We start from the raw sequence: 16,013 nt of genomic DNA, 5'->3' as shown, positions 1-16,013 counted from the left end.
AATTTCGATCGGCCAAAACCGTCCGTGTGACTCATCGCAACACTATTTTCCTTTCATTCGATTCACAACCTCTAATTGACTGATTCTATTTTCCAGTCGTGATAATTTCGTCTCGAGTCGTTGCGCGATACTTTTGTATTCTTCCATTTTCTCCAAACAAAGCTGTGCTAAATTCATAGCTTCCGTCCACCTCGAGTCTGTCCATTGTTTGTTCACGGCGTCGGTATCCTCTTCGGGATCTTGCAGTTGTCGGATCCGTTTGTTGGATACGAGATAATTTCCGTCGGGATCCAGTAAGAAACCGTCACCTTTGAGACCTTGCTTCGTGTTGCGAACGTAAGTTCCTTTCGATCTTCCAAACCGGTCGGTGTGACTCATTTTTGTGCGGAACCTATATTTAGTGGATGTAATCTGCTTCGCGAAGCTCTTCGACGATACTCAGAATTTCACGATCGTGATCGGTGTGACCAGCTTGTTTCGAAGCTACAAGTAAAACGAGACGTTGGACCAATTCGTTCGGATCGTCCCAATAGACGAGTTCCCGTTTCGCACGGTGAATTTTGATACCGGAGCCTTTCTTCAATTTTTTACGCGATGACTTCCTCGTTGATCTCGGAGTAGATGTAGCGAACAAAGGTTTGATGAGATCGCGGTATTTTTGACTGCGGTTCGAGTTGGGTCTACCGTGTGGATGGTGATTCCTCCAATGCGCATTGGTGAGCGTAACTACTCGTTGGAAATTAGCACGATCATCTGCTGTGTAATTACGCGGATGTTTCTTGAAAATGAGCTCCAAGAACCCGGGTGTCGGTTCGAACACCTCATCGCCACCGTCCAAGATTAGTCGTCCGTCCGAATCGAAACTTATGGTTCGGTTTCCGATAAGATAGTTTCCGTTGATCGCTTTCCGCACACCATACGTGGTATCGGATTGTTTCGGTTGTTTCTCCAGATCGTCCAAGTAGAACTGTACGTGCGGGGCAGTGATTGTGTTTCGAGAATCGACGTCGTCGTCTTCAGTGCGACTCGTTGTTTGTTCTTTACCCGTTGCATCTTGGAACGATTCATCATCGTCATCATCATCATCCTCCTTTGAATCGTCATCATCATCGTTGTTTATATTTTTCGGTGATCCGAACGAAGCAAATAAACTATCAACAAACGTTGTTCCATCTTTCGTTTCCGATTTTGAAGCTTCGATCTTGGTTTTCTTTTCCTGAGGAGCAGCGACAAGTGCGGGAGTTGACGACGACGACGACACAGTTTTCTGCAACGCTGCGAGCGGATCTGTCAACGGTTTGAAAACTTTCTTCAACGTCACCTGAGCGTCCGCCTCTCCGGTGCGAATGGTATTTAACTTCCGTTTGATATCTTGACGGATTTTATCGATACTACCGTATTTCTGAGCGATCGTCGACAACGATAAGTTATCCATCTTGTTCAATAAAAGTATCGAAGCCTTTCCGGTACCTTCCCTCGTTCTTATTACTATCTTTATCGATGACTAAAAACCCGTACTTGTCCTGCCAGCACACCGAGCAGATGTGTCTGAAATCTTCGAACGTGAAATCTGTGTTGACGTGATCGTCGTAGATGTGTCGCAAGTTTGTATTGTCCTGTTTGAAAACTACGAGCAGGTTAGCGTTATCGCGAATCAATTGTTTCGGTATGCGAGAATACGTTTGACACAAGTAGAAACTGTCGACCGAGCTGTGTCTTCCCATACTGAAATATTCCCGCATCGCATTTTGTTTGTCACAAGCGACATCATCGAAAATGAAGACCGAGTCTGATGCGGCATCGTTTGGTGGAACAATCTCGGCCGTGTCCGAATAGACGTTGTATCCGAGACCGTCGATTCCGTCGAATATCTGACGCAGTTCTTCGTACTTGGGTTGGAACGGTGTCTTGGAGTACAAGTACACGTTGCGGAACTTCAATCCGTTCGGATGTTGTAGCAAGCAAACCATCACGTTTGTTTTACCGCAGTTGGACGGTCCAACGACAATGCAACGGATACTGTTCGGTAACAGTTCACTGTGTCGTCGTCGTTGTCGTCGGTTTTCATTTTGCTTCTTCCGTTTGTCGAGGTTCCGGACTCGCAGTGACTTTCTTTGCTTGACGAGTCGCATCGTATTCGTTCCCTATTTTATCGGACAGTTATTTTTTTACTTCTCCGTATAAATAGTATGGAGATTTTCGTCAGAGTATGTCACCGAGAAGAACATCAACTTGCAGCAAAACCAATCGAGGACGTGGACTGTTAAACTCGTTGATAAATTCACTACCGTTCGAACTACACTTACCGGGCGACTACAGGTACTGCGGACCGGGCACTCGCCTCGCAGAACGATTGAAACGCGGAGATCCGGGTATAAATCCGCTCGACGAAGCTTGCAAGTCCCACGACATCGCTTACAGTAAGACCAAAGACACCACCGAGAGGAACAAAGCCGATCTCATACTTGCCGACAGAGCTTGGGAACGTGTGAAAGCGTCCGACTCATCGTTGGGTGAAAGAGCGGCAGCATACGCCGTAACGAACGCTATGAAACTCAAAGCCAAACTCGGAATGGGACTAAACAAGACGGTGGCAGCGAAAAAACCGAAACCCAAGAAGAAGAAGAAGAGAGCGTCGAAGAAGAAGACGAAACCGGTGGAGCGGTCGATCGAACGAATCTTGGCTCTCCCAAAGATGGGTGCCGGAGCGTCGAAGAAGAAACCGGCGGAGCGAATCTTGGCTATCCCGAAGACGGGTGCCGGAGTCAAGAATCTTCTGACGAGTATCGGACTGGCCGCGCGAACAATCACACCGGTAGCGAAAATGATCAAGACTGTCATCGACGGATCTTTGAAGAAAAACGTACACCTCGGTGAAGGATTGTACTTGCGACCGTACCGTAAAGGTTACGGACTTTACTTGAGACCTTACCGAAAGAATTTAAACTGATCCGTGAGCTACCGCGCCGAGCGATGACGGATGTTGAGTTGAGGATCGCTGCGACAGAACAATTACGAATCCCGCATTTCCGCGGTGTGTTCATGATCGATGAATTGGCGACCAAGAAACCCAAACGTCCCGAGTGCGGTATCATCAATCTGGACCGAAGCGATGGAGCCGGTACACATTGGACAGCATACCGGATTTCAAAGAGCGGTAATGCATTGTACTACGACAGCTTCGGTGATTTACCACCACCCGTTGAAATTACGCGATACATTTTACGCTCACGCGGTAGCTCAACGACGACGACATAGGATACAATTATGATAGCGAACAAAATTTCAACTCGAGCGTCTGCGGGAAACGATGTTTAGAATGGCTCGTACAAACCAGGAATATATAGTATTCTCGAAACCCGAATATGGAAACTCAGAAAAGATGTCACACGTTCATGTTGACGGGGAGGAGCAACGTTCTCGAGTTTGCACTGCCTAGACCTCTCGAGTTGTTCGGACCTTGCGAGATCGGTCTGACGGGTTTTGTAACTTATTATTCCATCCCGAACATCGATATAACGAACAGACTGCTTTTCTACTCCGAGAGCCCTGAAGAGAATTACTCGGCAATTTCCTTCCCGATCGGAGCCTACGAGATCGAGGGTATACAAGAATACTTGCAGGGAGATCTTGGCGGAGCGGAAGCTATCAAACTCAAAGCGAACAACGCTACGCTTAAAGTAAGCATCAAATCCAAGTACTGGATCGATTTCCGCAGACCCGGCACTTTACGTAAGGTGCTCGGATTCGGAAAGCGTCTCTTGGCACCGGACGAATGGCACGAAGCTGACTATCGCGTCAACATCTCACCTGTAAACATGATATGCATCGAATGCAGCATCGCCGACGGTGGATACGTGAACGGGGTGCGCGGACATCACATTTATGCGTTTGCTCCCGATATCGAACCAGGATTCAAAATGGTAGAGCAACCGTCGACGATTCATTACTACCCCGTCTTGGGTGATAAGATCCAACGTTTGCTCGTTAATATAGTAGACCAACAAGGAAGAGCGATCAATTTCGGTGGTGAAGAAGTGACAGTTCGACTGCACGTGAGACCAGTAACTTATGGGTAAACGAAGGATCCAGAACGACGATACGTTCCTAAATTCTCTCGCATATAATAGTATTGATAATCCACGGACTAGTTGTCAACAGCAGCAGCAGCACAGAGGAAAACTTTGAGCGAATATTCCAAGAGGGCTCTCACACAACTCGGATTCGTGGTGAAAAATCCGAAATAAGAACAAAATGGAAGCTTGGCGACAAGAGATCATCGAATACGAATACATCCGTTTCGGTCCGGTCGACGAACGGCGTGGAAACAACGATTCGATCCGGTTCACCCCCGATACCCACGGTCTGATCACCGTGCCTCAAGATTCGAGGATCTTCATGCGTTTAGAAGTGAAACTCGAGAAAAATCCTGGAGCCGCCGCAGATGCTGCGAAACCTAAAGTCAAGTGGGCTAACAATTATCCCCTGCACTTGTTCGACCGTATGCAGTACAAAGTGAACGGGACGGAAATCGATAGCATGCAGTGTGTCGGAGTGACATCGACCGTGAAAAATTATCTCACATACACTAGAGCGGAAACCGCGGGACTCGCAACTGCCGGGTTTTGTGACATCTCTTCTTCATGGGCCGAATGGGATATGACAACGTTGGATGAAACTCAGTGCGCCGTCGTTCCGTTGTCTTCACTCAGCGGATTCGCAGTACATTTCAAAGACGTTCTAGTCAGATGCTCGCAAGAGTTGATCCTAGTGCGCAGTGGTACGGATAAGAATGCATATTATATCACCGACGCGGCGACCGCGGACGGTTACACCATCAAATTTAAAATAATCGAAATCTATTGGGAGATTCCCGTCGTCAAATTCACGTTGGAACTGGAAAAACAAATCTTGCTCAAGATGAAGAAGAACGACAAGATGAGTTTCGGTTACATGAATTGGGAATCGCACGACATCCCTGGGATTTTTCCGACCAAGACGTTCAAATGGAGCGTAAGAACAACCAGCAGGCACAAGCCCAAATTCGTGGTGTTGGTATTTCAAACGGATCGACGGGACAATCACCTGAAGGATTCCTCTCGTTTCGACCATGTAAATGTGCGCTCGGTCAGCGTTCAAATCGGTGAGCGTCGGTTTCCTCAAGTTGATACGATCTACGATTTCCCGAGTATGGATTATAATCACGCCTACCTGAACTACACCGATTTTATGAGAGACTACTGGAAAGGTGAGAAACTCTGCGAGCCAGCTATGTTGTTTGAAAATTTCAAAGATCGCGCGATTTTTGTCATCAAATGCGTTCAAGGTGAAGATCTAAAAACAGCTCCGGTGGATATCACGTTGACCGTTGTGGTAAAAGAGAATTTCCCGGCCAACACTACAGCCCAAGTGATTCTGATCACTCCTGTGAAGTATTCGTACGAACTACTGCACGGAACCGTGAGGCAATTGGATTGATCTTAAGCAAAAAATTAAAAAAAAAAAATAACATGTTTATTTTTTTCATTTTTTTTTTTATATTTTATTTTTTTTTTTTTTTTCAAACATTACATCATTTACAAAGAATACAAACATGACATACAATATAAATCAAGCTGCAACGTTTGGAACGAGTGCGAATTTATATGTTCTTCCGATCGGGCCTTCGTAGATGAGATCGAAGGATCCAGCGTTGATATCCTGAATTGCATCGTCCGTCAAACGGTTCGTAATGTGCGAAGGTAGGAAGAGGAGACGATGATGATTCTCGAAGATGATATCGGCGGCAACGGTGATCCCGTACTTGGTTGGTATTTTGATGAGTTTGTTCATCTTGTAGCGGGCGCTTACAGTCAGCTCTTTAGCGTTGACGATCAAGATTGAATTGTTGAAAACTTCCATGTCGTCAGTTCTTTCAAGGTACAAATGATTCCAATTTTCGTGCGCTAAATATTTCGAGTGAAACAAGTTGTTTGCTATATTAAGCACGGATACTTTTCGACTGCTATATTTCGCTTCGATAATTCGTCTGCGAATGATTCCACTTTTCGTGTGCTATATATATATTAAGTCGGGTTGATTCGACAATTTGTCTGCTATATTAAGCACGGATGATTTCACTTTTCGGCAATATTTCGGTTCAATCTGACTTTTCATCTACTACTCCTTTATTATTATCGGGGTGATTCCTTTGTTCGTCTGCCACTATAATCTTCTCCTGCCATTGCATGATTTCATCTGTGAAATAATCACGATAATAAGATGCCGACATCCACATACACAATCGGAATGCGTTCGACATTGCGCAGAATGGATGTACTAAAGGACACGTATATGCTGTCGACCAACGAGCCAATAGTCGCAAGGACGGACAATCTTTAGTATCCAAATTTACAACGATACATTTGTCCGGCACGAAACTACTGATGAAATTTCGTTTTTGTTCACCTTTAACATAAAGTACATCGTAGCGGTTCCCGATGCTATTCATTTTTGAAGTGAATTCATCGTACTCGAGAAACCCGCTTTCCCATTCCAAGTGATGATAATTGCGTGTTAACCAGTTGTTTGTCACAACGTCTTTAGCGCTCAACATGCTGCTCGGGAACGGAGGTTTGAATAAATAGAGTTCAGTTTGAGTACACTTCATGTCCACAAGACCAAACTCTTTGACGATGAAATTTCCTTGGCTCCAAAAACCTTGTACATCGAGACAAGCCATCATTTGTTAGTTGCACTTTTACTATTTTCAAATTCGAGGTTTCTTAACTGACGGTTCTCCAGCAGAATTATTTATACTATTTATACGAGGTTGTTTAACAGCGAGGATGTTCCTATTTTCAAATTCGAGGTTTCTTAACTGACGGTTCTCCAGAATTATCTATACTATTTATACGAAGTTGTTTAACAGCGAGGATTTTTCTCAACTCGGTCTCGGCTCCGCAACTTTCATCCACCATGCAAGGATCTTTGTTGTCACGATGACCCCAAGGAACAGTGCTAACACCGTCTTCTAAAATACAACGTTTATCGTCTAAGCCGGAGAGGGTTCTTTTTGTAGTTTCGAAGGAGTATAGTTGGTGTTTCCGCGCCCCGATCCTGCGCATCGAGGCGGTCATTCTCGATTCAGGATCTTTTAATACTGTGAGAAAATTGGCAAAGTTTAGCGATCTTACCACTGGTGTTGATATCCCTTTTGCCCTTTTCTCTGTTTCCCCGTCGCTAAAACGATACGCATACATCTTGGGTCGCAGCGCGACAAACTCAGCAATGGGTATTCCACCCGTTTCATCCTTAAAACTACCCATTACTTTACGGTTTGTCGCGCTGCGACATTGATGACCTTCTGGGAAGTTGGAGGTGTCGTACAAGTGTAGATCTGACATCATATCATCGTAGACGTTCGGTGTAGTCAACTCGTAAATGAACGAGTCCGTATCCATATAGAGAAGTTGAACTTGGTCGGGATTGTACTTCTTAAGCATGTGATTATAGTGGAATTGATACATGTGTACTTTACTCAGATCTAAGATTGAAAAACCAACAATCATTGGTCTGTCTATGACGACCTCTGTTCTCCGTAAATGGATTGCTACCAATTCTTCTGCGAAAATCGTGCGATCTACGAAATCGACCCGTGAGATGGCTTTCAATATCTGTCTGCTGTTTGTACCCAATTTAATATTCTTTCGCTTCAACGGGTTCTCGATAAATTTTCCGTAGCAAGCGTTGCTGCACAGTTTCAGGAGCGTTTGGTGGAACGGATTCGTAGCGTCCCGTCTCAACCGGGCGTTCAGCTCGATGAAGGGTGCCAAGAAAGGAGCCTGACGGAATTTGATGGCCCGGTTGACGCGCAGGAGTTTTAATCCTTGACCGAGCGCTTCTTTCAACATTACATAGTGGATAACATAGTTGTTTTTATTAGCTAGAGTCGTCAATAGTTTCGTACATTTCCCCGCTCCCGATGGTGGTATTTCGTTCTTGCACAAGAACGGAAGGTCCTTGTGCAGGTCGTGGAGGTGTTCTGGATATTCAATATCTACATCGAGTATGTACCCGAAAGGAGCGTCGTCGGGATGGTTGATTATAGTTTTCGCCAGAGTTAGCAACTCTTCTCCTTCCGGGACCCAAGTGTAGTTATCGTAGGGCAGATGCTTTCTCATGGTGTGTGCGTAAAGTGCCGTCACATCCAAGTATTGTATATAGTTCACTGGTTTTTTAGGATCAAACTGATCCGGTATCAAAGGATTGTTTGCAAGAGCGTGCCGTTTCACCACCTGTGTTATCCCACCTCGGATCGAGCTCATAATCATGAATACCATATCCATATCATTGAAGAGTTGAATTTTCACATTAGTTATTTTTAGGAATGCGTCGAAAGCGAAACCGGGTAGCGTCAGGTAATTGGCACAGTCCAAACTATAATTTTTTATTCCGAAAAGTCGGAACTCCTCAAACACATCGCTGAGGAGGCACACATCGAGTCGCAAGTAGAAATCTGAATACTCGCCGAGATTACGGAAATTGAAAGTTTGCCAAACTTGGAGAAACCGTTCGTATTCTTCTTCAGAGATGTCCGTTTGAGTCAGGGTGTTGAAGAAAGCCTCTCGCGGTGGTGGACGCGTCTCGTTCAGCTTGGCCGGATTGTCAACGTAATCGTACGGGAACGGAGCTTTCCGACAAACCATGTCGAACTCATTGTCTGTGCGAGTGAGTTTCCTCGTGCGAACGAAAGATTCGCGCGGGATCGTCTGAACCAGTTTATCCAACGATGCGGGGAGGAATCGGAACGAGTCGATGAACTTGATCGAAAACCTGTTTCCCAGATGGACCGTCATACTGATGTAATTTTCCTCCGTGTGTGGTATTATTTCGACGCGATGAGGATATTTGTTCAGAGCCAGCACTACCTCGTGGAAATCATACCTGCTACCATTGTGCAGGACGACTCTAACACATTTCTCATGTCGGAAAATAAGATTGCAATTTGAACATAAGGCTTTTCGATAATTGGACCTGTTTTCCCTCCCGCTCTCTTTTGATGGTCATGATCCCTTACCTTTACGATACCTGGTTGTGAGAAATCCACCTCACAATGTCCACACCTATTTTCCGCTTCAAATGTGGCCCGGTCTTCATGTGTCATTATTATTTTACTCTCTTTGTCATTGTAACTCTCACTGATTCTTCCTACGAGAGTGATTATATCGTCCAGAAATTTGATATGTGCCTCTTCGCCACGGTACAGTTTCGGTTCCGTCATTTTAAATTCGGGATCCTCCGTGACGAGGAGGTAAGCGTAAGAATTTGAGATGTGCCGCCTATACGCAGACGCTGGATGCTCCGAGTCACCATGAATTGGTTCTAAGTAGGCTTCAAAGTCTGCATAAATTACATAATTATGTTTTATTTCCTTGTGGTGATTTTCGAATTTGAGGTATCGCTCGTCGGGAAATGAAGCTAGGAATGCGTCTTTGCTTACCAAAGAGCAGAGAACTTTATGTTGATTCAATTCCTCCATCGAGTACTTGTACGTAAAGCATTTCTTGCAGATGTAGATACGATGTTGATGGTTTGTCAACTGACTACGTACAAGTTGTTCAAAGTTACTGATCCAGCAATAATGGTAACTTAAAGGTACGGGGGTTGAGAGACATAGTAGGTCGGTGTGGTCCTCTCTTTCCGGGTCGGCAACTTTAATTGGGTAAACTGTATACTTCTTCTTGTTGGACACCAAACTCTCACGGAGCCCAAATACCGAAACCGATACGTTGTTCCTTTTCTCGAATTTGATAATGTCATCTATGCTCGTGGGTAATCGAACGTCCGAGAAATCGTAACGATCGAACAGATTTAAATATTTTTCCGGACGTTGTTTATCTTCTCTTCCTTCGGGAGAACTTTCCCAACATTGCGTACAGGAAACAATCGTTTAATGCACCGTTATTTACATTGACAACATTGTTCGTTCGAAACGGAAGCTTAACGTACGTTCCTCCTCGATGTAACGCGTAATAGCGGTTGATACGTAGCTCCATACCTTGTATCTTCTTCAGCACCCACCCGGATCCGTTCATGTGAAAATCGAATGACTCTTTATTGATCTTGGCCCTGAACTTTTCATAATACTCGTCCAGATCCGTTGACGCGAAAATAGCTTCGTTTTTAGTCTTAAACTTTTTCAACTGCATTCCTTCCTTGTCCTTATCATCAGCTTTCTCGTACTCGGCGTAAACTAGTATATTAACCTTCAATGCCTCGCCGGTGAGTTCTTCTTTTATTTTTTTAATTATGAGGTCTTTAGCCGATAGGAGGTACTCATCTATGATGAGATTCTCTGGCTGGAAGTTTGTGATGAAAAATGTTTTCAACCTGCTTTGACAAGCAGTCTCAACTTGAACAATCGGTACTTTCATCTCGAACAAATTTCTTATGTGACTTGCAGATTCTTCATGTTTTTCTCTTTTATGGTATGATATTTTACACGTGTCACAATATTCTTGATCGTTGTTGTCATCGGTAGGTGATGAGGTGGACATCTTTTCAATATGTTCGGGAGATTGCTCATGATTCTCTCCCTCCGCATAAAACTCATCACAAAGATCACAATGGATGAGCTCCTGTTTAATGTGCGTTTCATCGTTGATACCCTCCTCCTTCTTAATTTGTTCGGCACCATGTTCGTGCTTTTCACCTTGTCTATAAAATTCATCACAAATATCACATTGGATGAGCTCCTGTTTAATATTCGTTTCATCGTTGATACCCTCCTCCTTCTTAATTTGTTCCGCACCATGTTCATGCTTTTCACCTTGTTTATAAAATTCATCACAAATATCACATTGGATGAAAGTTTCAACATTCTGTTCTTGAGCAGCCATGATAAAGATACTATTTTAAGCTCAAAGTCTTCCGAGTCGGTCAGAAAAGAAAACTTACACTTTCTTTACGTTTGCTAGATTCTGTTCACTGAAAAGATTTCAGAGCGAACAAGTGAATACTATTTTAAGCTCAAAGTTTTATACTATTATAAGCTCGAGATTTTCTGATTTCGTCAGAACAGAAAATCAACACTATTTTCTCGTTTGTAAGATTCTGTTCTCTGAAAAGATTTCAGAGTGAATACTATTATAAGCTCGAGGGTTTCCAAAAGTGAGACTGACGAGTTTTCTACGCGGAGGTAAATATAAATAGTTTCCTCACCGAGCGGAAAGAAACTGTAGACTCATGATTTACCTCAAAGTAAATATAGTAGTATTTGTTAATCACCAAACTCGGTTTCACTCGGGCAAACTGTGTAGTCATAAATCGTAACATAAATTACACTTTTATGTAGAGTTATAATTTACCGCGGAGTAAATATAGTAGTATTTGATAATCACCAAACTCGGTTTCACTCGGACAAACTATGTCGTCATAATTTATCCAACTCGATTAGATCGGTTACGTTAGCACTGGACACTGGGGACGCTGGCGGCGAAACTATTATCCACGAAGGCGAAGACATAATGATTCCCCTACCTACTGCGCTTGACTAGAGTGGTTCGAGTAGCTGATGCAAGAGGCGAGAAAGTTGCATCACCCAGAGTGGTTCGAGTAGCTGATGCAAGAGGCGAGAAAGTTGCATCACCCAGAGTGGTTCGAGTAGCTGATGCAAGAGGCGAGAAAGTTGCATCATTGTTATCCACCACTTAAGTGCCTCTACCTCGATAACGCCCACTCGAGTCTGTCTGAGTGCTAAATTTTCTCAAGTGGGAAAATTATCAATGCGAGTCGGGGGAACGTATAAATAGTGTCGAGGAAGTGTGATCGATCATTTCAAAACAAGAACTCGTCAAGTATGGACGCTCCAACCCTCAAATCACAATCGATCAGAGCGATGAACACCTTGGATATGGTATATGAGGCTCTCACTTTCAAATTTACAGGAATACGAGCAGAGCTTTTGAACAAGTTTGCCCGACTCCTTTTTCCTGACAAGTTATTCCACCATCTTAAACTCAGCTCAATAGACACTTCCGATCCCGTCGGGTGTTACGGCTTAGTTGAGATAACGGAAAGATTTTGCCTTCTCCTAGAACGTGTCGCAGACGAGCACGAAATAATTTACTTCCTAAAGCAGGGGTACAAGAAAGTAGACGAAGAGGACTGGAAGATAGGTAGACTGTTAAGTGCAATTCGCGTGGTATTAAACACAAGAGAGAGAGGAGAGCGGGTCTAGCAGTTGGATTTCGTATAAATAGTATGCATTCTCTTCTCAGTATCGCAAGGAAGAAATCATGATTGATAAAATAATTCTCATCACCATCATCATTGCTGTTGTTGGAGTGAAATCCTCACTGGTGGAAAACTCATCCGAAGCAAACATCACAATGTGCCCTGTCTGTCCGGAAATCAAATGCGCACCCTCTACCTTGACGGATGTTCTTCTATTCATCTTGAGTTTACTGGCGCTCATTTGCTCCGCACCGTACCTGTACTCCAAGTACCTTTCATCCGACTGCAAGTTCCGTTTCATCAGGATGGCCCGGAAAAATAACAATCGGAAACTCGATGACATAAGTGTAGATTTAAAGTTCGGAGAAGGAGAAGGATCCGATGTTTGTGGTTGACAACCCTCACGTTTTTAGTGCGTTTTCTAAACGCGAACTGTTTTTAAACTGTAACTGTAAATATCCAATAAAAAATAAAAAAATTTTTAATTCATCAAACTGAACATTGCAATATCCATTCCCAAAACACAAGGTTCCCGATACGCATCGGAAAACCCTCGTAGTCCAGCGTTCGTTAGCGTTCCCAGGCATAACGTGCAAGCGACACTGCGCGACATTGTGAAAACTGGCCCTAATCATAGGGTAGGCTCCTACATGGCGGTCAGAAGCCTTTCGAAGGGACGAACAGAAACGAACGGAGAGCGAGAGTGGGAAATCCCTCGTATAGTCCAGCGTTCGTTAGCGTTACCAGGCATAACGTGCAAGCGACACTGCGCGACATTGTGAAAACTGGCCCTAATCATAGGGTAGGCTCCTACATGGCGGTCAGAAGCCTTTCGAAGGGACGAACAGAAACGAACGGAGAGCGAGAGTGGGAAATCCCTCGTATAGTCCAGCGTTCGTTAGCGTTACCAGGCATAACGTGCAAGCGACACTGCGCGACATTGTGAAAACTGGCCCTAATCATAGGGTAGGCTCCTACATGGCGGTCAGAAGCCTTTCGAAGGGACGAACAGAAACGAACGGAGAGCGAGAGTGGGAAATCCCTCGTATAGTCCAGCGTTCGTTAGCGTTACCAGGCATAACGTGCAAGCGACACTGCGCGACATTGTGAAAACTGGCCCTAATCATAGGGTAGGCTCCTGCATGGCGGTCAGAAGCCTTTCGAAGGGACGAACAGAAACGAACGGAGAGCGAGAGTGGGAAATCCCTCGTATAGTCCCAGCGTTCGTTAGCGTTCCAGGACATAACGTGCAAGCGACACTGCGCGACATTGTTAAATAAATCATTTATTTACATGCAAACGCAAACTGTTTTTAAACTGTAACTGAAAATATCCAATAAAAAATAATAAAAAATTTTTAATTCATCAAACTGTTGAACATTGTAATATCCATTCCAAGCGCACACTAGTACAAAATTTGAAATTACCGAATCAGACCCTAATCTACAGTATCTGATACCGACCCATATGGTAAGATACGGTCTCTCGAAACTGAAAAATTTTACAAGTCCGAAAATCCGAATTTTTTTTGCACAATCTGGCAACACTGTACGGAAAAATCAACTAATTTCTTGCCCCATCTGGCAACACTGTAAAATGCGATGTTGCAAAATTTCACCCAAAAATAAATCATTTATTTACATGCACCACGCGGCAACACTGCTGCGCCATCTTGAAAAATACACCATTGCATAACCCGAAAAATGAAGGGGTATTAATACACGATTGCATAACCCGCATATTGAAGGGGCAACATGCAATACTTTCTTTTTACAGCGTTGCCATATTGAACAATAATCCCTATACAACGCTGTAATTTAATTCATATTTTTCTGCACAATTTGGCTAAAAACTTTTGCGCTAAGATTCCCATTTTCACCCTACTACCTTCAAAGTTTAAAAAATCCTTAACGTGCCAATTACTGGTACGGTTACCTTACATCGTGACTCCTAATAAAGCACATGTGATCCATACAAAGGTTCGCTGACGACACACAGTTATACGAATGAGTGCAAGAACCGATTACAGTTGAAAATTTGACACCATTTTTAAGTGGCAAGTAATGATTAATTTGCGATGGTTTTTCAAACTTACTATTTTAAAATTTTCGTATCAATATTGAAAATTAATCAACACTGCACACCAATCGCTAACGCAAGTATTTCACAACGTAAGAATCGTTAATACCAATTACCTAAACGTACCACTCACTGTGAAGCCTCTAGGAACTTGCAAACACAACCCACACGTTAAAATAACGAAATGGATTTTAGCAAGTGGGCCTACTCCTGTTACATTAACATTAAGCGTAAAGTTTATGAAGTAATATTTTTTTACTTACGATCTCACTGGTCGTGTAAATAGTCTCCATTATATCTGCCTTGTAGAAGAAGGGTCCGTATTCCTCCCCTTTTTTCAGGTGTTCCTGGTTCTGCCAATATTCTTCGATCAGATTTTTTTCTTCGCCTTCCCAGTGAGCATCTCGGAAGGTGCTCACTTTCTGTGCTCGCTTGGTCTTGTTATTAATTAGGCAGCACCCGTTCTCAGAAGTGCCGACTATTTTCTAATTGAAAAGTGAAAAAAACAATTTGATCAGTGTGTATCCTTCAATTCTATTTTTAAATTCCTGAAGAATCTTAAACCACCGTTGAAATCTTGTCAAAGACTGAGCCCTCACAAAGATTTAGACTTCATTATTAGCAGGGAAAACTAAAACAAGAAATTCTTGAGTGCTTGTAGTGTATAGGCAAAATGAGGAGGGAAAATGCTTGGAAATATTTCTCTTAAAAAGAACTCGATTCCCCTTTCTTTACAAGAATAGGGATTCAACGCGTTCCTTACAAGTCGGTAGATACAGGAAGAGAGAAACATTATCCGATCGAGCGACGCAATAGCTCAACTACCACTTGTCACTAGGGAATTCCACCCACAACTTTTCAAGACGCAAGGCACACGGTACCTTGTGTGCGGAATCTCCTGTGAGCCTGTCGTAAAGGGTATACCCTAAACTATTGCCAATATAAATAGAATAGAAATTTAACAATCGTGTATTCAAGGGCAGGTCCAGCAAATTCAAAATTTAACTTTAAGGTAACTTAATCGGTTCGAAATTTGACTCTACAGTACCTAACTTAATAATTTTCTTTGAAAAAATATTGCTTCGATCACATTCTCATAGGTAACTGCTTAAGCTAATGCAAACTAAATACTTGAAGATGAAAAAATGAGACAGGAACAGAAGTAACAATACTACATAATCTGTTGATTTCCTGCTGAGGATATGGGATGGGGAAGTATCATCGCTGTGTAATGACATCTCCGCTTACCTGTAACAATGGTGATTCCACTTCGATTTCTTCTACCTTTTTGGATTTCACTTCCTCTTTCATTACTTCCCAAATCGTTTGTGGAAGTACCATCTGCCAAAATAAAAAAAAAATTAATAAATGAATTTCCCAAGTCAATAGAGAACTCACTCGTGTTTCAACTACAAACCGTGGTTTTGAAAAGATAGCAGGACCAACAATCAGTATTAAGTTGATAAAGTTGCACGGAACTGATTAAACTTTAATAGAGCGTTCAGGAAACATCTATACATTGTCTTAGAAGGTGCTTCATTCACCCAGTTACCCGGACGTAAATATTCGGCCGTATTCCGGCGTAATATTCATAATATTCGTAATAATACAATTTAGATATCAAGAAAATGCAACACAAAACTACAAACCATATTCAGGCATAACAGAATTTAGTAGTACACTGAAGGCAAAATGCAGACATGAGAAATACAAGCGAC

At 43.2% G+C, this 16,013-nt stretch overlaps 1 protein-coding gene across 1 annotated transcript; it reads right to left on the bottom strand.

Annotated features, from left to right (window-relative positions):
* Positions 1-13,708: 13,708 nt before the first annotated feature.
* LOC109040681 (uncharacterized) lies at positions 13,709-16,000 on the bottom strand. Its single transcript, XM_072305995.1, has 2 exons — positions 15,544-16,000; positions 13,709-14,780 (listed from the first exon to the last, which is right to left on the bottom strand). The coding sequence occupies exons 1-2, from the start codon at positions 15,634-15,636 to the stop codon at positions 14,520-14,522; spliced, it is 354 nt and encodes a 117-aa protein (XP_072162096.1). The 5' UTR covers positions 15,637-16,000; the 3' UTR covers positions 13,709-14,519.
* Positions 16,001-16,013: the final 13 nt, after the last annotated feature.

Source organism: Bemisia tabaci, unplaced genomic scaffold, assembly GCF_918797505.1.
Source record: "Bemisia tabaci unplaced genomic scaffold, PGI_BMITA_v3".
NCBI classification, from domain to species: domain Eukaryota; kingdom Metazoa; phylum Arthropoda; class Insecta; order Hemiptera; family Aleyrodidae; genus Bemisia; species Bemisia tabaci.
This window is presented reverse-complemented; position numbering and strand designations above follow the sequence as displayed.

Bases quoted from the DNA above. Each gene is read 5' to 3' on its own strand.
- LOC109040681 (XM_072305995.1), bottom strand. From the start codon at position 15,636: ATGGTACTTCCACAAACGATTTGGGAAGTAATGAAAGAGGAAGTGAAA. The intron at 14,781-15,543 runs GTAAGCGGAGAT...CTTTTCAATTAG, and splicing joins TGGAATCACCATTGTTACAG to AAAATAGTCGGCACTTCTGA.